At 35.5% G+C, this 24,048-nt stretch overlaps 1 protein-coding gene across 1 annotated transcript in view; it reads left to right on the forward strand.

The window, feature by feature from the left end:
* The window catches only part of TBC1D32 (TBC1 domain family member 32), a 181,602-nt gene that overhangs the window by 33,429 nt on the left and 124,125 nt on the right, over positions 1-24,048 (forward strand). The window contains exons 12-18 of the mRNA XM_037139635.2: positions 3,176-3,266; positions 10,066-10,206; positions 12,730-12,822; positions 14,770-14,912; positions 18,868-18,995; positions 21,525-21,726; positions 22,580-22,662. Of these exons, the coding sequence (XP_036995530.2) occupies positions 3,176-3,266; positions 10,066-10,206; positions 12,730-12,822; positions 14,770-14,912; positions 18,868-18,995; positions 21,525-21,726; positions 22,580-22,662 (881 nt within the window). The remainder of the gene's footprint in view (positions 1-3,175; positions 3,267-10,065; positions 10,207-12,729; positions 12,823-14,769; positions 14,913-18,867; positions 18,996-21,524; positions 21,727-22,579; positions 22,663-24,048) is intronic.

Below are 24,048 nucleotides of genomic sequence, written 5' to 3' on the forward strand. Positions count from 1 at the left end.
TAGACTAATGTCTAAATTTACCAACTTTAGATCTGCTTTTTGTTCCTGTGTTTTAAAGGGATATTATGTGATGTGATCATTTATCTACTGAGATTGTACCTTTTTCTGTGATTGTTACCTATTCTCAAAGTAAAATGTGACACACTTACGAAGCTAGGGGAAGGGGTACCAGGAACGGAAGTGGGTGTAATTGAGTTGTGAAGGTGAAGCTAGGTAGAAATGGGTGCAAGGGGGATGGGCTTCTGAAGGTTTGAATGGAAATGAACTTGAGTCTTTGAGAGAGATTATTTTGGAGAGAGTGTTTTGAGTTCTCAGTTAAAGAAGCTAACTGTTCTTTGCTCCTTTGTTTTATTCTTTAGAACTTCTTTTATTTATTTTTCTATAATGGCAGTTGTTATTCTAAATCATATTTGTTGTTGCTTTTTAACAAGGTATGTGTAAGAATTATGATTGTAAGAGTAAGTTTATCTAGAAAGAAGGAGTTCCATCAGGAGGGTGCTGCATCTTTGAGTTGGAGAAACTCATGACAAACAAGAATCAGATCACTACACTTTTGGGCAAGAGCGGGTACTCATAAATGTTGTGTCAGGTTCTGACCAAGCCAAAGCTTGGAAGGGCCTATGTGACCAGTGACATGGCAACCACTGACTTGCCTCTCTCATGAATTGACAAGCCAGGGAGTATCCTCACAAAATTTTTGTAGGATTCCCAAGGGAATTTGACCAGTTGCTTTTGCATAATATTTTTGCTAGCAGCTGGTAAAAACAGGGCTGGCTGGTACTGATTGATTGGGTTGGACTGTGCCTCCTTCTGTTCTCTATAGTATACTCAGTAGATACAAGATAAACCAGAAGTAGATGCAGGATAAAACAAGAAGAAAAAAAAAGTGAAGACTGTACTAATAACAAAGCAAAAGTAGCAAAGAGTAAGAAGGTTAATAGCAAAATTTTTTACTCAATAGTGACCCTTCAAAATAAAACATTACTTTGTGCAAATTTGAACAACTTTTATTACAAATCTTAGGATAACACATTTTGCAATGAAAGCTTAGTGAAGAAGTTGGAGTTTAGGTTGTCGTTAACACAGACTGACATAGTGGCAGATCCGAAGGAATATCAGTTTGGGACTCAAGAGAGGCAGGACTGGTGAGCAACTCTTTTGTGTGACGATCCCACTGAATGCTGCCAAGTCAGAGTCTTCAAGATAATCTTAGTGGAAGCTCCAGAATTTTCAAGGATTAAGACCATTTTTCAACATCCGAAACAGTGCGTGAAGCTGGCTTTATTGCTTACTTAAGTTGGGCAAAGCATATTCTTAATCCTGTGTGGTTTGGGGAAAAGCCAAACTCAGGGAATTATGGGCTTTCAGAGGGGAGAGTAAGTTCAGCCAGCTGTAGAAGAGTGGCAACTCAGGTGGGATTGATGCTGACCGACTGGCTTTTACAAATACACTTTACGGAGTGTGTCTGTTTCTGGCTGATTTTCAGAAGCAACGGGCTAACACTGCTTGGCTTTTAGATGTAAGTTCTTTAAGATCTTCTGACATATATTGATATACAAAAGCTTAAACTTGTTCTGCTGGATACCTGTTACCTTGTTTGCATATGTTTATCATTGATATATTAAATAGATTAAAGTCATCTATAAAACAAATTGCACTTTTCGGAAGATTGTGGGGAATTTTTTATTCTTAATGAATTGGTGTTATCCTGGAAAAGTAATGTGGGTGCTGTAGGTAGTGGTAGGAAAATATTTCAAGGAAATGTAATATCATGTTCAAAGGCCTAGTGACTGGAAAACACATAGTTCATATGGAAACTGCACATTTATATGACTGAACATAGATTAGAGATAGAGAAATGTGAATTGGTATTAGAGAAATTTCTTGAAAATTGGCTCTCTGAAAACTAATATTTAGTGCATGAAGGTTTTTGAAACATTGTAGGGTGCTTTAAATTGGGTATGTGTCAGTTGACTTCAGTTTGTTCCACTCATGCATGGGGTAGGGCATAATCTCATCAAAATAGAAAATACCTTTTTTTTAAAAGGAAATCCACAGCCCCTTTGCTTTTGCAAATGACAGTATTGAGTTTGATGTACATGTGAGTTTTGAGTGTGTTTAAAATCTAATTGGTGTGTATTGATTGATGAAATTTTTAGTGAATTTGCTTTTGATGAGTTGGTCATTTGGCTGGTTGTATGATAAATTGGCTTTTGGTGACCGATTTTTACACAGGTAGATGTATTTCTGTACTTGTTCGTGCCTGTGTTTGTGGTTAGGACAGGGGCTGTCTGGAGGATGAGACCGTATAGCAACAAATTTAGGAGACCGGTATTTATTCTGGAGGTGTGGTTTTTAAGCCACTAATAGGTTGTTAAGTACTGAAGTAACATCATACTAAGGCTTTAGAATATTTGGAAAATGGGTTTAAGGTGCTGGATGGAGATAGGAGAGAAGTAGTATTGAAGCAAAAAGATTAAGAAGAGGCTTCTTAGTAATCCAGGGCCAAAAAATGATAGAGACATAAATTAGGGCTCTTGACAGAGTGAATTGGATAAATGGATGGATTTAGGAGTACCATCTTTAGAATGTAGGATTTAGAGACTTGGCCTTTTGAATGAGGGTGGGGAGATGAGTGAGTTACTTATCTAAATGTGAGACTCTCTCAGTAGGAGAAAAATAGGAGAATTAGGAAAGGTAATGCCTTTGGGCTTGGTAGATTTGACCATGTCTAGTGTGAGATCCAGATTTTTAGGAGGCAATTTTACAGTATTGATTTAAATCTCTAAAGTTTGATTTAGATGAGATGTACAGGTATAGAATGGGGTCACCAAGACCACCCTCAGATTTGATAATTTTCTAGGAGGACTCATAAGACTCAGTATATAGTCATATCCCAGCTATGATTTATAACAGAAGGAGGATGCAAAACAAAATTGGCACAGGGAAAAGGTGCGTTTAGTGAAGTCTGGAGAACACCAAGTGTAAGTTTTTAGTCTTTCTCCAAGTATCAAATTGTGACAGCTCTTGTGAAATGTAGTCTACCAAAGAAGCTCATTAAAGACTCTGCCCATTTTTTAAACTTGGGGGTTGGTTATGTAGACATCCCCTGCCTAGCACATACCAGGACTATAGGCTGCAGATTTTTATGATTAACAAGTTGTTATTTTATTAGATAACTACAGCAGTTCAGCAGTGCATTCAGTATTTTGAGTTATGTGAGACCATGAAAGCTGATGAGATTGTGGGACATTCAAAGCATTGTGGTAAGTATGGTTTTCTCTGTCATATACTTAGAACAATGATACAGTTTATTAATAAAAATAGCTTAGTAGTAATGTATTTTTAAATAGTTAGCATGGTAAATTACATCATTTTGTTAATGTCATAAATTTAAAATATATACCATAATTACAGCCTTTTATTTTTCATTATTTTCCCTTCAAAAATTTGGGCCCAAAAGTGCACATTATACACGGTGAAATAAGGGTGCCTCTTTGTACTTCTTAATCCCCTCACCTCTTCACCCATTCCCCCAAACCCTCCTCCCATCAGGCAACCATCAGAAGGCTCTCTGTATCCGTGATTCTGTCTCTGTTCTTCTTAGTTTGTTTTTTAGATTCAATTGTTGATAGATATGCACTTACTGCCACTTTGTTGTTCATAGTTTTGATCTTATTCTTTTTCTTAAATAAGTCCCTATAACATTTTATATAATAATTGTTTGATGATGTTTTCTTTTAGTTTTTTCTTATTTGAAAAGCTCTTTATCTAGCCTTTGATCCTAAGTGATAGCTTTGCTGAGTAGCACAATCTTGGCTGCAGGTCTCTGATGTTTATGACTTTGAATATTTCTTGCCAATCCCTTCTTGCCTACAAACTTTATTTTGAGAAATCCCCTGACAGTCTTAGGGGAGCTCACTCGTAGGTAACTAACCTCTCTTCTCTTGCTTCTCTTAAGATTTTCTCTTTCTCTTTAACCTTTAGCATTTTAATTATAATGTATCTTGGAGTGGGCCTCTTGGCATCCATCTTGTTTGGGATTCCCTCTGCTTCTTGGACTTGTAAGTCTATTTCCTTCACCAAATCAGGGAAGCTATCTTTCATCATTTCTTCAAATAACTATCCAATTTCTTGTTCTTCCTCTTCTCCTTCAGGCACCCCTATGATGTGAGTGATGAAATGCTTGAAGTTGTCCCAGAGGCTGCTTATTCTGTCCTTCTCTCTTTTCTTTTCTCTTCTTGTTGTTCTGATTGTTTTTTTTTCCTTCCTTATGTTCCAAATCATTGATTTGAATTTTGGCTTCATCTACTCTACTGTTGTTTCCCTGTAAACTGTTCTTTATTTCAGTTAGTGTATCCTTCATTTCTGTCTGGTTCTTTTTTATGCTGTTGAGGTCCTCCCTAGGTTCCTTGAGCACCCTTATAACCAGTGTTTTTGACTCTGCATCTGATAGATTGCTTATGTCCATGCTGTTTAGTTCTTTTTCTGGAATGTTGATCTGTTCTTTCATTTGGGTCTTGTTTCTTTGTTTCTTCATTTTGGCAGCCTCCCTATGTTTGTCTCTGTGTGTTAGGTAGAGCTATTATGACTCCCTTTCTTGGTGGTGTAACCTAGTATAGTAAGTGTCCTGCAGGGTCCAGTGGTACCACCACCCCATTCACCCAAGCTAGGTGCTCAAGGTACGCCCTTCTCTGGACTGAGTACACTCTCCTCTTGCAGTTGAGCTTTGGTTGCTGTTGGCAGGTTAGTGGGAGGGATTTTCCCAGGCCAGTTAGCTGCAAGGACTGGCTGTGACCACTGACCATCAACCTTCACCCTGTGTGGATGATCACCTGTGCAGGGCAGGGTGGTGGTGCTCTGACCTCATCTGTAGCTGTCCACTGGATGCTCAGGCTCTGCGGTTTCCTGGGTGGTTCAGGCCAAGGTCAGCCCCCACCTTGGTTTTGTTCAAGGCCACCCTGCATGAGCTATAAAGCAATCTGAGGTGGCTGCTACTTGTGCTGGGCTTGGAGATTCTGAGGTGAAGCCAAGCTGTGTATCTAGGCTGGCTGCTGCTAGTGCCATGCCTAATTATTGATTAAAATGAATCTTCTTTTACATTCAAGATTCTTTTGTATGCCAGTGTCTATACACCTTTATCATTCATACACCTACTGCCCCATCCATAATCCCTTACATCAATACATCTTATTTATTGTGAAAGAATAAACTTTGTTTTTCAATTTTTCATAAAGGATTTTCCTCATAGTCTGGATTTTTTCTTACATCACACAACTTGTCATGTGAATTAGGTATTTGTCATTCTATTATTTTATTGTCAGTTCTCTAAGTAAATATTAAGTTCTCTGTGAGTGTGACAATAACCTTATTATTTTTTTATCCTTGGGTAAATCTTTATCTAACTCGAATAAGAAAAATGGTTGAACACTGACAGTTAATGGGTTTCAAATGTCAGAGTTTCATAGTGCAGGACAAAGTACACCAGCCAGAATTCATTCTTCAGGAAGAAGAAAAAGACAAAAAAGAACAGGATACATAAGTTTATATACACACCGTATTTCTAAATTTGTAGGTTTTTCTAGTTTTTTGATGTTAAAATGTTTTTATATAGCACTTTTTTTCCCTACAAAGTCTACCAGCCTTCAATAGCTTTTCTTTCCTCCCTTTCCTCTCAGGGCGCTTCACTGCATTCTTCTGCTGTGTCTTTCAGAATTTTTGCTCTTTTTTCTTTCAGAGTTTCTTGCCTTCAGTGTTTTAACTTTAGGTTTAACCTTCTCTCTTCTCTGCCCCTTAGGAAATTGAGCATAGAGCACTTGTGACATAAATTGATAGTGTACATGCATTTTTCTAACCTCAGCTGCTCTCTGTGTTGCTTCGGGATCCTTCGAGATGCTTTTTCTTCAGTGTTTCATAATAGCTCTCGCAAGCCTTTGCTGGTCTCTTCAAGACCCCTACCTTGCCCCTGCCCACTTTTCTCTCAAGAGAATACCTTGCATGCTGTTTCACTAAGAGAAATGAAACTTTCCAGATGTGAATTCCCCAAATGCCCTGCTTCTGTGCATACAAATTCATGTTTATATGCCTCTTTCAGTGCCACCTTTCTCAGGTGTTCCAGGTTGATCTCTGTTCCAGGTTGATCTCTTTCTCTGTTCTTGATTCTGTTCCCCATCTGCTAGTTTTTACTTTTGTTTTAAAACTGGTACATTGATTTACTTGTTACTGTATCTCCCTTTCTTTTGGGATCTTTCCCTGCATCCTCCAAAGCTACTTCTATTTCTTTCATATAAAAAACTGAGCAAGTTCACATGTACCTTACCTTTCTGCTTCCTTTCAGAGAAAATTCTTTTAAGTATTCATTATATACCCAGGCCCCATTTCTTTACCTATTATTCACTTTTTTTAAATTCACTTTTCAGCTACAGAAATGAGGCTTCTATTTCTGGTGCTCCATGACCTTCCCCTTATCATCTCTCCTCATTTCTTGTCCTCATTCTGCATCATTAGGCTCTGGTGACCCTTTTCCTCCACTTCCTGGCACCATTCTTTCTTGGATTTTGTCATTCTTATCCAACAAATTTTTAGTCACTAAAAAGGCTCTTTTCTTTGTATGTTTGTACTCACAAAAGTTTTTCCCTTTGTTTTCTCACCTTAAGTGTACCTGTTCTTTCTCGAGGGAGCCATTCACTCTCATGATTTCAAATATTGTATGTTTATATGTATATTGTGACTCTGAAATATTTAAGTCTGCACTCCTTTCTTGAATTCTCAAGTAATGTATTCATTATGCTTAGTGCAACTGTCTGAATGCTCCATGGGCATTTCAATATTAAAATGGCAAGGACTGAATTTACTTTCTTCTCTTTCTGGAACTTTTTCAAAACTCTCTTTAGACTTACTTGAATAGGAGAAAGACACTATGTGCACAGATACTTGAGTTAGGACACTAGGAACCTGGGAATTTTCTTTGATGGTTCACATGCAGTTCTCTCTAACATATTGATTTTATTTCCTTAAACATTTATTTTTATCTATTTGCTCTTCATTCTCTTTGCTGATGCTCTTATTCATGATTTTTTTGATGAGCCCTGTTTCAGGCCTTCGCCTTCTTCCATTCACCTTTTATGCTGACATCAGTGTCAGTTCTTCACATGCATATTTGATTGTTACTTTTTTGCTGAAAACCCTTTAATATCACTCCAATTGCCTCTATAATAGAGCCTATAGTGCTTCTGCAGTTAAGTCTCCTGTGCTCTGTCTTGATACCTGCTAGCCTCTTCTCTGTCCCTCTTGTCTTTCTTGTTATGTGCCTATACAAGACTATTTGCTGTACTCTGAATTGGAAGCCCAGTTTCTTGCTTCTTTTTTGTCCTAATTTTTCCCCCTTGCCCCCTTTATCCAGTACCTCCTTTCCCTCCAGTAATCCCCCACCCTTAAGTTCATGTCCATGGGTTGTGCATACAAGTTCTTTGGCTTCTCCATTTCCTATACTATTCTAAACATCTCCTTGTCTATTTTGTACCTATCAGTAATGCTTCTTAGTGCCTGTACCTTTTCTCCAATTCTCTCCCTTCTCCTTCTCCGCTGTAACCCTCCATATGATCTCCACATTTATGATTTGGTTCTTGTTCTAGTTGTTTGCTTAGATTGTTTTTTAAAATATTTCATTTATTTATTTTTAGAGAGAGGGGAAGGGAAGAAGAAAGAGTGGGAGAGAAACATCAATGTGTGGTTGCCTCTCATGTGTCCCCTACTGGGGACCTGGCCTGCAACCCAGGCATGTGCCCTGACTGGGAATCAAACTGGCGACCCTTTGCTTCACAGGACCATGCTCAATCCACTGAGCTACACCAGCCAGGGCACTTAGATTGTTTTTTAGATTCAGTTGTTGATAGTTGTGAATTTGTTGTCATTTTGCTGTTCATATTTTTTATCATCTTTTTTCTTAGATAAGTCCCTTTAACATTTCATATAATAAGTGCTTAATGATGATGAATTCCTTCAACTTTACCATGTGTGTGAAGCATTTCATCTACCCTTCTATTCTAAATGATAGCTTTGCTGAATACAGTAATCATGGATATAGTTCCTTGCTTTTCATGATTTTGAATACTTCTTTTCATTTGCTTTTTTCCTGTAAGATTTCCTTTGAAAAATCAGCTGATAGTCTGATGGAAATTCCTCTGTGGGTAACTCTTCTTTTCTCTTGCTGCTTTTAAGATTCTCACCTTATCTTTAATCTTTGGCAATTTAATTATGATGTGTCTTGGTGTGCTCTTCTTTGGGTCCAGCTTCTTCGGGTGAGCTTCCTGAACTTGTATGTCTGTTTCCTTTGCCAGATTGGGGAAGTTATCTTTCATTATTTTTTCAGATAAGTTTTCAATTTCTTGCTCTTCCTCTTCTCCTGGAATCCCTATGATTCAGATTTTGGCACTTTTGGAGATGACCTAGAGTCTTCTTATTCTCTCCATGTTTTTTTGAATTCTTGCTTCTTCATTCTGTACTGGTTGACTGTTTATTTCTTCCTTATGTTCCAAATAGTTGACTTGAACCCCAGCTTTCTTCCCTTCACTGTTGGTTCCTTGTGGATTTTTCTTTATTTCACTTAGTGTAGCCTTCATTTCTTTCCTTATGCATTTGCCATGCTCAATGAGTTCTCTGAGCATCCTTATCACCCGTGCTTTGAACTCTGAATCTGATTGGTTGGCTATCTCCATTTCACTTAGTTCTTTTTCTGGAATTTTGATTGCTTTTTCATTTGGCGCATTTCTTTGTCTCTTCAATTTGACAGCCTTCTTGTGTTTGTTTCTGTGAATTAGGTAGAGTTGTTTTGACTCCCTGTCTTGGCACACCTGTTACATTGTAAGGAGTGGAGCCTTAGACATTCATCAGGACTGGGAAACTCGATTTATTGCTTTGTGGCTCTGTATGTAGGGGAGGATTTGGAGAGGGAACAATGCTGATTGCTTAGCACTTGCCCCATTTTCAGTGACTTCACCCACTTACTGTATGCACCCCTCTAGTTGTTGCTCTGTGTTGTGTTGCACCAGAGTAGGTGTGTTTGCATATGTTCTCGGACTTGAGAGACGGGCAGTTTCTTCTGTCACCCCAGCTGCCTCTGTTTTTTCACAGCCAAAAGTTAGGAGGCTGTGTTTCCCCATGCTTGAATCTTGGGCTGCACAGTCTGGCCGGGGGTTGGGATCACGTGCTCCTCAGGTGTCCCTCTCAGTTTCTCTCTGACACATGTGAATGTAGGATAGCCTGTTCCATCAGTCCCCACTCTCATTACCGAGCCACCACCACAACTCATTCTCTGCCTTCGCCACCCCATCTCTGCTTCTGTTACCTGTCTGGATGAATTTTTTTTTTTTGAAATTCTTGGTTGTAAGACTTTCATGCAGTTAGATTTTTGGGCAGTTCTGGTCCTTTTTTGTTTTGAGGTTAGTTGTGATCCTTCTTATGGCCGTGTAAGGAGACAAAGCATGTCTACGTATGCCTCTATCTTGGCAGTCCAGTTTCTTGCTTCTTACTGTTTTTTGACACTGGTAAATAGTTCAAGATCTCATATGAAACAGGTAGTCTGTAGATCATGAATGTATGGATGAGTGAGTGAACAGATGATAAATATATTAGAAGGCTTACATATTTTAGAGGTTCTCATTTTATTTGCTAACATGGTTATAAATATAGCCTTTTGTAGCATTGACTTTTAATTGGTAACATTAAATACCAATCTTTTTTATTGATTGTCTCCCTCCCTTAACTTACTTTTGAGGTGTTTTATGATGAGAGATGATACCTCTGACAATCTTACCATGTTTTTTTGAGAATGAACACACTATGCATATTACACTTTTATGGTTTGGTTAAATTTTATAATGAATGCTTTTCTCCAGAGAGTTAGGCATCAAAGGATGTTAGAAAACAGTAAGGAAAAAATTTAAATTTACACCAGTGTCTGCATTATAGACTGCAGACTTGTTTAATGTTTAGAAGATAACCATGATGGGGACTATAAAATATAATGGCATTAAAATAAATGTAATTTTTTGCTTCTTTCTTAAGGGAACAAGCAGAAAACTTTCTATTACTCAGGGCAAGAATTACAATATATTTATTTTATCCACTCTCTGTGCCTTTTGGGAAGATTATTGATCTATACACAAGGAAGAAAGCTATTTCCCATAAAGCTGAAGAATAGAAAAGGTATGTACAATCAGGATAAATGAGTATGTCCTGATATGGTAAAATTTGTGTACTGTGGATTATTAGAACTTGGAGATACTGCATTGTCTCCTCTCTGGTACTTAGCAACTTACCTTTTAGTCTGTTGATAGCTTGTACACCTTGTAGTGTTGTATTTTGTTCTTTTCCAGTGTGTGCTTTTCCCTTCATGTGTAACTTGTTTTGCTATTTATCCAGTCTTTCATGCTTACCCTATTTCTCTCTGCCTTTCAAAATCCTAGACATAATGAATGTGCCATCCAGATCTGGATTTAGAACAAGATCTTCTTTAAGTTCTGGTTCATTATAAACTAGTTCAATCTTTTGCGCTAATTACTTAGCTCTAGTTTTGTTTTCTTTATCTGTAAAAATGAATAATGATATCAGTGATGCTGGGCTCACAAAATTTTTGTGATACACAAACATTAGTTTGAGAATACTGTTTTATAAACTGCAAAGCCCTGTACCATTTAATATTTCTCTGTGTTATTGTTACCCTAAGACTCTTTTTAAGTTTTCCCCATCAAACTTCAGTACATGTTATTAGTTATCTTCTTTAACTCTCTTAAAACTTTAAATCTGTAGGAGAAATACAGTATAAAGGTCAGCATTTTCTGTAATGTGCCAGAGAGTAAATGTTTCGGGTTTTGTGGGCCACATGTCTCTGTTGTATTCTCTGTTCTCTCTGTGTGTGTGTATACATGTACTCAGGTGTGCAAAAAAGAGTTACCATAGCAAGCCCGAGATTACTATCCTTAGAAAGACTTGCAAGTTTGGATGTTGGCTGGAGACTAGGAACTTGAATATCTCACTCTTCCTGGAAGTGGTACACCATTTGTGTATACAGTGTGGTTTATAATGAATATCCATTTTCCTTATGGGAGTCTGAAGTCCTGGTATGTGCTAGGCAGAAAGTGCTTTTGTGGTCAGCCCCCGATATAAACCTTGGGTACTGAGTCTCTAATAAGCTTCCCTGGCAGACAACATTTTATATGTGTTGTCATAACTCATTGCTGGAAGAATTGAGTATATTTTGTGTGACTTTTCTGGGAGAGGACTCTGGGACCCTTGCACCTGGCACCCGGATTGCTCTGGACTTCACCTTATGTATGGTTTCCCTTTTGATTTTGCTTTGTATCCTTTTGTTGTACAAAAAAAAATCATAGTTGGGAGTACAGTCATATTTTGAATCCTGTGAGACCTAGTAGTAAATTTTGGAATTTGGGAATGGTTCTGGGGACATCTGACACATTTTACGTGCTTTTAAAATTAACAATTCTCAGCTTGGGAGACTTACAAAATTAGACCATAATGGCTATAGTTTGCCAATCCTGTTATAGAGTATCTCCATTTTGAACACTTATTTTTACTGTTTCCTCATTGTTTTACGTACCTAAATCCTTTCCCCTGAGTTAGGCTAATTGTGAGCTCCTTGATAAAAGAATCTGTTTTATATACTTCTCTTATATTTCCTATGGTAGTATAATTCTGTGTATAATGCACACTCAGTAAGGAATTGACTTTCAAGAGAAGAGCTGCCATTTAGTTGGATTTTGTTAAACTTTAGAAAAATAGATTGTTATGTACTTATGATGTTATTGTAGGAATTTAACTGAAGTTTGTATGTCTATTATCTGTCATTTATTTAGCACCTTATATTGACTTTTAACATCTGCACTTCAGTCTATCGATATCATAGGTCATCTGTAAGCTCAGTTTTGAGAAATCTATTTGACTGTATTAGCAGAGATACATGTTTACCTTTAAGTTACACAGATGCTTTCACCAGAATCTTCTTAGGTGAGGATTCTATAGCAGAGGTTGGTGAACTAGTCGGCGGGTCAAATCTGGTATCCAGTTTTATATGGCTTATGAGCTAAAAATGGTTTTTATATTCTTAAATTTTTAGAAAGAGGTAAACAAAGGGTATTTTGTAATGTGAAAAATACATAAATACCAATTTTCTTGTACATAAAGTCTTACTGGAAAATAGCCACAGTTGTTCATTTGCATATTATCTATGGCTACTCTAATGCTACAAAATCAGAATTATTTATGATAGAAACTGTTTGGCCACAAAGTCTGGAATAGTACTTGCTGGTTCAGAAAATGTTTTCTGACTTCAGTTCTACCTTGCTATATATAGTTAAGTTAGCTGGACCAGCATATTAAGCTGAATCGTATTGCTGCTGATTGAGTAAAATTAAACAATCCTGATCAGATTCATAGATCTTCCTGTGGTAGATGTACATTAACTGATTGGTCCAACATAAATGGTAAAACTGCACTACATCACAAAAGCAACTGCTGCACGACTTGCCACCTTTTAATTTACTATGTCCGATTGGTTCTTCTGGAGTCTTCTTTCCTGGATTATAGTTTCCTTCTCCCTGATTTTACCACAATCTCTGTGAAAACTCAGATTAGGGGGATGAAAACTTAGTTAAAATTTTTAAAATTTTAAGTGTGTGCTAGAAAATAATTTTTTTCTATTTCTTTTTGAAGATTCATTATCCCTTACAGATCTTCTGGTTCTGTTTACCCAACTTATATATTCCTCACCAAGTTGTCCAAGGATGACATCAGCTGCACATTTAGGTAATTATGTTTCTATTTCAAATGGAAAACATCCAATATATTTAAATATTTTATTGTCTAGATATTTTGAGTGATTGATCTAGTTTAGTTGAGAGGTTTCATAGGATGCAATATTTTTTGTAATAAATTACATTGGTCCTGGAAGTAAACCATGGAATTGAAATTTGCTTATTGATGTTTCTAATCTATCTACTGCCTTTATACTTAAATTTTCCTGGGAAGTTTAATGTTGTTATATGTTAAGATCAAGATGTTCTGAAGAAATGCCATTAAGGGAAGTTTGATTGATAGATACTGATGTATTCTTTTTTTAATGTTTTCTATTCTTTGTATTTTCCTGGATGTTTTTATCACCTTGCTTTTTTCATTTCACAACCAAAACTTTAGTATCTTCTCATTTTACTTAAGAATAAAACCAAAAATAAAACCCACTTTATGTTTTTTAGTAAAATGAATATTAGTGTTTAATATTTTTGAATATTTTAATACTAAAAACTTAAAAATAACATAATTTTTAAAGTATCAATGAATTTTGCAGAGTGAAACACTTTATCTAAGCTCCCTTATACTCCATAGACTCATAGTATCTTAGACTTGTAAGTTATTCTAGAAATACTGGCACAGATTCTGAGAGGAGTTCAAACGAGTCATAGAAAAAAGGTTTGGGCCACATATTAGTGCCATAATAATGCATCTATTGATTGGTAGGTTATATGTATGCAGTTATAACAGCTTATTAGTCCTAACAATAGTTCTCAGACTTCTTTTTGCTTTTAAAGCATTTAGGTGTATAAATTACTAGGTTAGGTTCCCCTGGTCGATGCTCCTAGAGCATACTGTGCTTCCTTCATGATAAAATTTTCCCTTCTTTGTTATAATAGTTGTTAATGTCTTGGTTTACCATCTAGTGGGATGTTTTTTGTCTTTCTCATTTCTGTGGACAGTGTTTAGCACAGTGTTGGCACATAACAGGCACTCCAAAATAGTAGATAATTGGATAGATGAATGAATGGTCATATGCTCATCAGTATCTCTTATTGCAAACAGGGTGTCTTATTTGGAGTTGGTTGAAAAAGTTACTTAACTTTCCTTTTCCACTTTCTGTCAGGTATTGACTTGAAGTCTTAGTGTGTTCATGGAGTTTTAAATGTGATAAATTTAGAATATTGGTGTTATTTTAGTATTGTATCTTTTGGCGGTAACTTTACACTGCTTTTAGTTTCTTAGTTTTTTTCATGTAAAACACTGTTTTCTTAGTACATTAGATCAAATAATCTAAAAATGCATTAATTTATGAAGCTAAAATATTTTTATTTTAATGGACATTCCTTATGTTACAGTTATGTGTGTTTGTGTTTTCCTTTATTTATTTTAAAGGAAAATTGAAAAAATTCTCATTCATTTCATTGGTTTCTTGGTAGTATAGAAATATACTAAATCTAAAAGAAAGTTTCTTCCCTCCTCTGCCTTCTTTTTGGCTATTATTTTGTCTTAATGACTAGTTTTCTACCAGAATCAACACCTGAATAAATTTAATATTAAATAATAATAATAAAGAAAGTCTTTGCCAGGAAGAGATAAGCTGTAAATTTGCTTCTAACCCCATCCTCACTGTCAAGCAACAATTTATTGTCAAACAGTGAACTTATATGATTGTCTTTTGGCAATATAAATTCAACAATATGAACTTATTGTTGTCTTTTGGCATTCATATTTGTCATTTATTTACTTTTTATTAACTTGAAGATATGTCAGGCTAATATCTCCTCAAGTTTTAGGTTTTAATTTGGTAATACATCATTCTTTGGGTGTCAGGTTGTGTGATTTTTAAACTATGTAACCTTGTGTGGAAATTTTTGGAATAGCAATAGTTAACCCATCAATAAAAGACATGTTAAATACTTAATGTCTAAAGGTTTAAAGAAAAGAATATGTGTTGCATTACAGAGAATTACTCTCCGGCAAGTATGGTGACCGAAGTTCTGCAGATACTCTGCGATCATAAAGAATGTGCGATCGAAGGCTTGTATAACAGCACTGTGGTCGAGGCCCTTCTCCAGCCAATTCATAATTTAATGAAAGGAACTAAGGTTGGTTTTATTTACTAAAGAGAAAAAGTCTCCCATTTGGGACTTAGTGAATATTCAGTGGGACTTTATTTCCAAATTTGACACATTCGAAATATTATTTTATTATACTATCTTTCCATATATGAATGTATTTTATGCTGATGTGAATTTTTATTTGTTATTAAATTATAGTTAATGCAGTCAGTTGATTTATTTGTTATGACAATGTGGGAGAAAATAACATCTTAAAAATATTTTTTTAGTTTGGCTTAGATCTGCCGATTATAAAAACTAAGAAAAGTTATTCTATTAAGAAGCTATTTGTGTTGCAAATAGAGTAAATCTTGTGAACATTTTATTTTAATGGCGATTTTATAGCCTTTGGAAATGTGATTATTTTTCTGAAGAGCCAGCTTTTTTTTATATGAATAACTAGTATTACTTGAGGGGAAAAAGCTTACAAACATTGTGGTCTGAACATTTATATGTCTGTCTACAGTTTGTATAGTATATTTCATCACATTATATAATTTAATCCTCAAAACTGAGGCTCAAGGAAATAAGTTGTTAAAGGTCGGATATTGAGCCTGTGGTGGAGTTGGTACCACTGCTAAGACTGTTAGCTGTAATATATCCCTCCATTTTTGTGACTGAGCTTCTCAGGAATGACTTAAAGCTTGTCAATAAGCTAAATATTTTTGCCTTTCCATGTCCACATTATATAATGTTTTTACTGGTTTCATCTCCCTCCTACCCTTCAATGGACTGGACAACTACCCACCACTCCACATATTCATTATTCATTGCTCATTCAGAAAACAGTAAGCATTTATGTGACTCTGGTACAAAGTATGGAATTCTGGGAGATAAAATGATATTGATAACCTTGGGAAAACAAAATAAACAGAGGAAAACAAACAATACCTAACAGATGTATATATCCGAGTATATATGTATATATACATTTATATATAAATGAATGACATAATATAAATAGGACTGTGAAATATTAACCACACACCAGAGCTGAGAAATGTGTTCTTACATCTTATATCATATTGTTTATGCCTATGCTTTTATATACCTTTAACTTTTTATTTTCTTTTGATATCTTTCCTTTGCTTAATAAATATGTCTTGAGTCTATCTTATAGTTGGGATAGGAAAAACTGTTGATTATACACATATTTAGCTACCTGATCTGATCTTTTTAATGATAAACTTTTAATTAGGGAAGGCTGCCATTAATCTTGGCTTCCTCTCTTTCCAATCACTTTTCCAGTCATTGCATTATGATCCTACCTCCCTCACATCAGTGATGTAGCTTTGATTGCCGTTGCCCATAACTAGCTAAATATGTAGCTAGTGACCGCTTTCAGATTGTTGTTTACCTGATTGTTGACACACTAGACAGCTTCTGAAATTATGTTAACTTGGCTTTCCTAGAATCATTCTGTTTGCACGCCCATCCTTACTTTTTTTATGAAGATGCCAAAAAAAATTAATGCAGAAGAGATAGTCTTTTCTACAAATGATGCTGGAGTAATTGGACATCCATAGGTTAAAAAGAGAAACCTCAACCTAAATATCTTATGGTATATAAAATTAATTAAAAATGGACCATGTTTTTTGCCCTTTCTTACCATTCTTTTTCTCACCTCTGATTGCTTCCCTTCTAGGTCTTGACTGTCTTCCATGATTCAGGACCTGGTTCATTCTCTTTTTTCTCCGTACAATTTTCTCAGTTGATCTTTTCTAGTCCGGTGGATTAGATGTATAGTTAACTACTAAATTTCTGTCTCTTCAGCTCCAGATTTGTCTTTAGCTGCCTGCTAAGCACCATCTCTGGTTATTCTATGAGCTAGTCAAACTCAGCATATTCAAGACAGCATATTTCTGCCTGTTCTCTACTTCTTCAAGTTTGCTCTCATTTTCCTATGTGGGGAGAAGGACTGCTATAAATCTAGACACCTCTCTCAATCTTTTCATTCAATTTGTAATTAAGGCCTCTAGGTTTGTTTTCCTATATATCTCTAAAAATCCATGTATTTCTCTTAATCCTCACTTTGCTGCCTTTGTTTAAACCCTGATAATTCCTTGACTGGAATGTTGAAATAATTTTTTTATAGTTTTCAGTCTTTCACCTTTCTAGGCCATCCTCTATATTGCCATGAAGGTGTTCACAACCCTTTTCTGCTCTTGCTTGCTAGATAAATTTCAGACTTTTTTAACTGGACATTTACAATACTTTCCATTTTCTTGAGTCCTACCCATTTTCTTTCCTATATATCCCAGTTATAACACATCATTTACGTTTTGTAAACAAGGTTATGATATTTCCCTGTGTCACCAGTGTTTCCTTCATCCTGGAAAGTCGTAAACTTGGTTTACATAAAAATTCCTCTCTTCAGAGTATAGGCTGTGTTTTTTCTGAAATGTTTTTCCAATTCTAGCAGTGAACTGATTTTTTCTATACAATAAGTACTCACTTAATTTTGTTGGTAGGTTCTGTGACTTTAAGAGAAATAACATGTAAGAAAAACAATTTTATCCTAAGATAATTGACATAAACAAGAGTTATTTAAGTTCCTACAGCATCTTATCAACATCGTAATGAAACAAGGTTATTCAAGGATCTGCTGTTGTAGCTCCATATTATGTAGTTCCATCATTGTACTTATGCTGGAATTATTGTTGAGAGTAAGGAACGGCCCACCGGCACATAGCAGACACTCAGTATTTAATGTAAGACATTGAGTATCACGCATTAGGCCACTATGATATCATTGGCTCTTTGCTGTGTTACTGAAATATGGAAATGGCTAAAACATATTCTTTGCTTTTAAGGAGCCTACTTTAATAGGTAAGGCAAACTACTAAACAGAAAATATTAAAAATGAGGAGCAGGAGGTTTAAAAACTTTCTGTGTATGAGAGAAGAAAAGTATTCTAGGCAGGGAAGTTGTTTTGAGAAAGGTATGTAATATGAAATAGACTAACATAAGTCTAATATAATTAGGAATTCTCAGGTGAATATACTTGGTGAATTAACTCAGGCAATCTCAGGCGAATTAACCCAGTCAATTATTGAGGTGTATTGGTTACACTGTGTATGTTTGGATTTATTATAGAGAATATGTGCATTGGCATCCATGCAGATACAGGTAAATCAGTCGGTCTCAGAAAGGATAGAAAATTTAGTAGACTTAGGCTCCTGGATAGGTGCCAGCATTAACATGACTCTAGTTTTTAGTATTTGCTTTGTACTAATAGGCTACACACTGGCAAAGATATTTTTAGTACTTCCCTTTAAAATAAAAAATGAGGAAATAAGATTGGTCTTAGCTTATGTTTTCTCATTAGGTGATATCATTGGCAATTGGCCAGCCCATGATTTGGCTGTCCTTAGTCAGACCTATAACTCATGCATGGCCAATCAGTTGTGGGAAAGGATGGTATCCCTTAGAAAAGATGGTAGTGTGTTCATAACATGTATAATAAAATTAGATTGCATATACAGGCGAACCTCATTTTATTATGCTTACATTTATTGCACATGCCAGCCAAAAGCCTGCAACCTGTTTTACTGCTGTGGTCTGTAACTAAACCAGAGCATCTCCAAGGTGTGCCTGTCAGGAACCCAGTGACTAGGAGGCAAAGGGCAAAATGGAAATAGAGGAGCTAGCGCACTGTCCATCAGAATTACGTATAAAATTGTAATAGGAACAGTAATTCTCCCAACTGTCTTAATAAACAATAGCTGAGTTAAAAGTCTGTGTTTGCCCCACAACTATGTTGGTAAGAGAATATTATCTAATGACACTTTTAATTCAGACATGTTATTTCACAGCCAAACAATGGTAACTTTCTTTTTGATGTGGTAGTGTAACTTTGTTAGATTGCATTCTCATCATTGGATTTTAGTTCGAGATGTTAGCGTGTCATAAAGTTGTATGATTTTATCTTTTTAATATATAGGCTGCTCCAAATTGCTCTGAAACAGCTTTAATTAATGTAGCTGATGTTTTGGCAAGAATTGCATCTGCAGAAGAAGGCCTTACCTTACTTCTTTATGGAGAAAATATGCACTCTTCCAAAGAAAAAAGGTACATGTCTGTTTTTAAAAATTTGTGGAATTTTTAACATATTTTATTAATCTGATTCAAAGTTTCCAAAATGTCATACTATATATTAATGGAAATATGGATAACTATTCTAGGTATAGTTAGGTTTCCTGACAAGCCACTAATAACATATGAGATCATCTTCTGAAAGTTAAAGGAGCAACCAGGATTGTGGACTATGCAGGCAGAGCAGGTCTTGATGTGTAATTTCAGAATGAGAATAGGAGGGTTCACTTTAGATGGGATATTTTTGCTCCCTTAGAGTTTTCTCTTAAACTTCCAAACCCACACAGGATTGATTAAAGTCAAATCTCACAAAGGTGCACAGAATAAAAGTTAACTACTTCCTCATCTTTGTACATCATTCAGTTTCATCTCCTGGCTTAATAAATGACAGTGTTTTTGGCTATACTTCTATACTTTTTTGCACTTATAATGACATGTCAAAAATGTATTCATAGTCATAAAATTTTTGTTTCCTCTCTGACATCTGTTGGCCATTTTTATTTCTTCTTCTTTTTCATTGTGAGTTCATATCTCTTTATATCTTGAGCCCATTTTTTCCTGGAACTTGCAGGGAGAGTGCCGAGATAAGCATGTGGTTTAATCAGTCATTTCTAATCTGCTACCCTGCTCATCTGTTTTGCTTAATGGCTGTGATATCTTTGCGGATCTCTTTGAACCCAGTAGGTAACGGTGACGTCACTCCCAGAGTTATCTTCTTTCCTCTGGGATCAGCTTTTCTGTGGTATTTGGTCTTTTCACATTGCTTGTTCTGTCCATATTTAAGGCAAAATAGATGTCAATGAGGACTCCTCCACTTATTCTTTATAAGGTGAAGATTTTTTTTTTTTAATAAGGTGAAGATGCAGTTGCATCTCTCCTTTACAAGATTCTGACTGATAGCTTTGTTTAGACCAGTGCGGCAAGTTGATGGGAAGATTTTTTTTGAAAATAAGTGAATTGCTAGTTTTCTATCATATTAAGGACATTCCAGATGCCAAAATAGAAGTGGCTTTTATCTTGGGTGCTGACTTCTGTCTCTGGAGAAGCCTTCACTCACTGTAAACACTTGTTCAGAGTTCTGCCCTGGGATTAAAGAGTGCCAGGCAGTGGCAGATCACAGACTTGTGCTCACATGGGCCCCTCTGTACTTGCTGATCAAACAAACAAATAAACAAAAAACTTTCTTTTCATTCTTGCCACCGTTCAGGGATTTCCCCCCTTTTTGTATAATTGCACTTTTCTTTTACTGGCTTCCCAGGAGCAGTTGGAAGCAGAAGTATATGGACACATAAAAGAAAATGAACTTAAATCTACTTAAGCCTCTAGATGTAACTTTGACTTTGTAGGAACTATGGAAAACTAGAGGAACACTTCAGATGACGTCGTGGTGATGCAATTGTCCAAATAAAGAATGAGCACAGTAAACGACTTTGTTTCTCCAAAACATCAATGGCATGGAGCAAAAAAGAGGGGTCCTGAATAACCATAATAACCTAAGTCATTCAATGGAACTTCTTTGAATTCTGTTTTGAATAAACTTGTTATAAAAAGACAGTCTTGAGGCAAACAAGAGAATTTTGATATGGTCTAACTACCAGATAATATTAAGAAATTATCATTTTGGGGGGGGTGGGGATATTAGCATGTAAAACAGAAACTTTATCAGTTAGAGATGTGTACTGAGAGATGTGACATGATATCTAGGATTTATCACATGATCTCAGCAGAGTGGGGGTGAGGAGGGGTCAGGCAATAGAAAACATAAGACCGGCAAATATTATTACTATTGAAGATGGATGAGGGGTACATGCTATATATTGTCTTCTGTTTTTGTTTGTTTATTTGCTTTTAAATCCATAAAGTAATTAAAAGTGTGCTACTCTGGGGCCAGACAGCCTGAGTTTCTTGAGTCTTGCTTGGCTCCACCTCTTGCTAGCTATGTGATGTTATTCAGGTTACTTAACTTCTGTAAAGCATTAACTATATTTCCTTATCTGTAAAAATTGAAGAATAATAAACCTATTCCATAGGATTATTGCAATGGTTGAGTTCATACATTTAAAATACTTAGAACAGTCCTTGGCACATTATGAACGTTTACTGTGTTCTTCCTTATCTGCCACTATCGTTGCTATTAAAATGCCCCAGCCTCTGAGATGGGGGATCTCAGTCCTGTTAATGGTTGGGGAATGTGTAACAAGTACCAGGAATGGAGAACTCAGGATTATGTTTTCATGATAGAATTAAGTGAATATAGAATAACATTTAAGTACATAGTTTTGTTGCTTTTTCTATTTTTTAATTTTTTCCCTCTGTTCTATTGAAAATGCTTTCATTATTAGACATCTGCACATGGTTGGGAACCAGAATATTGCTATGTCAGAGAGAAGCTAGAAGAAAACTAAAAGCCAAGCAAACGAGGAATTTGTGGGATTGGCCTGTTTGGTATTGATTTATGAAGTCATGATATATAACCTTGGAATCACTCTTCTGTATAATCTTTAGTTCTACAGGTGCTCACGTAATAGCCCAGTTTTTGAAAAAACTTCTCGATGAAGATATTTCTATTTTTTCTGGATCAGAAATGTTGCCCATGGTGAAAGGAGCTTTTATTTCCACGTGTTGCCAAATATATGGTACATGTGAAGGCTTGCAAGTGTTAATCCCTTATAGTTTACATGAATCTCTAGCAAAGGCATGGAAGAAGGTAAGTATTTGAAAGTAATTTTTCCTCTCTGCAAGTCTTTATTTCAAATATAATCACTGTTGTGGTATCATGCTTCAGTTAGAATATTTTACCGGGGCAAATACGTATTCTTTTTTTGTCAAAGATTTTATTTATTTATTTTTTAGAGAGAGAGGGGAAGGGAGGGGGAAGTAAATATCAATGAGAGAGAGAAACATTGATGCGAGAGAGAAACACAGACTGGCTGACTCTTGTACATGCCGTGTCTGGGGATGAAACCTGCAACCAAGGCATGTGCCCTGACCAGAAATTGAACTGGTGACCTTTTGCTTTGCAGAATGACTCCCAACCAACTAAGCCTCACCAGTCAGGGCCAAATATGATTTCTTTAGCATCATAATACTCTAGAGGACATAGTGCTTTTTAGTTTGGAACAGGATGACTTTAGTGCCTCCTGTTTAGAGGACACAGTTTTAGGGCCTAACTGTACCACAAAGTCTGTCTTCTGGAAGGGGAGGCTTAGATAAATTATCTTTGCAGAGACTGACATTTCTATTTGGAAGTTATTCCTGAGTAACCTTCACAGATGGCTGGATTTTTCTTATGAACACTATAGATCATAATGTAGCAATAGTTAAATGTAGTATGTATATCAGTGAACTTCTTCCCCATTGCTATGCTTTATATATGAAACACTTTACATGATATTTAATTAACAATCAAATTTAACTTTTGAAGGTAATTTAATTTTAATTACCTTAAGGATCAAATATAAAAATGTAGCATATAAAAATGTAGATCAAGAAATAAAATAATGAGATCTATGGATAATTCTATGAGTAAAAAATTTGCAAATTAATCTGTTATATTTTAGACAAGTTTGTTATCAGACAGAATTCCTACTCCAGTAGAGGATTCAGATTCTGTTTCTTCGATAAGCCAGGAATCCCAAAACATGTAAGTGTAATTTATTAAATTCATCCTTTTAATGTATATTTGCTGAAATAACTTTAAAATGAGAGTGTAATAGACTAGTATGGCAAAAACATCTTATAGAAAGGTAACCATAGTATAGGATAAAGAAAATTGTACCTGGGAGAAAGTTTAGAGATCATATAACACTTGTGACTTAAAAAAATCTAGCGATATTTATTCTGATGCTTTATTGTATATTTACATTTTGGGTTAGGAAACTTGACATGTTGTATTATTTCCAGAAAATTTGGAGAATTACCAAATACTAAAATTGGAAACCTAACTAAGGAGTTTAGTAGAAGGAAAGTGTTATCAAATGCCAAAGAACTCCATTTACTATTTTTCAAAACATGTGAGAATGCATTTTAATGAGACTTTGGAGGAGAAATTATTTAAATCAGTATTTATACTCATTTTTAATTTAGAAGTCTCCATGTTTCTTCACAGATACCAATAGGTTAGAAAATCATATTAATGGGGATATATATATGTGTGTGTGTGTGTGTGTGTGTATATATATATATATATATATATATATATATATATATATACATTTAAAATTAAGATGTGGCAACATATATTCCTGGATTCTCTTCTTAATTGAGTGCTGGCATAGTTTAAAAAGATCATAGCTAAAGAAAAGAATGTTGAGAAATACTCTTAAGAGAAATCCAGAACTGACATTTCTTTTTAGGTAGGCATAGCTTAACTAAAAGAAACCAACCAGTCACACAGAAAGTCTTTTGCATTTTTTAACAGTGTTATAGTTCAACAAATAATTATAGCTAATTTTTGGAGAATTAACTTTTTTCTGATATAGTTGTCATAGACTTAAATCAACTGGCATTTTATTTATTTTTTTGATGAGGGCATGAGAAAAACATTTCTGCAGTTCGTTTTTGTAAATTTTAGTTTTTTTGGAACCCTGTGATTTTTCAGTTTTATGCATGATTCATTTTGTACTCATTTATTCAGTTATTTATTGGACCAAGTTTTTTTTGAGTACCTAGGTATTCTCAGAATACCTATATACTTCAGAGAGCATATTGTCTAATGAAGACTACCAATAAATAAATAGAAGGTAGCAATATAGTATGTTAAATTTATATGGTAGGGGTCATGCAAGGTCCATCGGGAGTGGACTTATAGGGGAAATCTTCCCAGAAGTTGTCAATAAAGTAAGTAAAAAAGAATAATGGGTATTAACTGTCTAAAGGGAGAACATTGTTCTTTGTGTAATAAATGGTGTGTTCAACGAGCTAGAATAAGAGAGAACATGATTAATGTACTTAACTCATTTTAATGTCACTAATATTTTTATATTTTTGATGTCAGCGTCTGAGGGTATGAATAAGTTACACACTGCCC

Source organism: Artibeus jamaicensis, unplaced genomic scaffold (genome assembly GCF_021234435.1).
Source record: "Artibeus jamaicensis isolate MK-2021 breed Jamaican fruit bat unplaced genomic scaffold, CSHL_Jam_final contig_387, whole genome shotgun sequence".
Taxonomy (NCBI): Eukaryota; Metazoa; Chordata; class Mammalia; order Chiroptera; family Phyllostomidae; genus Artibeus; species Artibeus jamaicensis.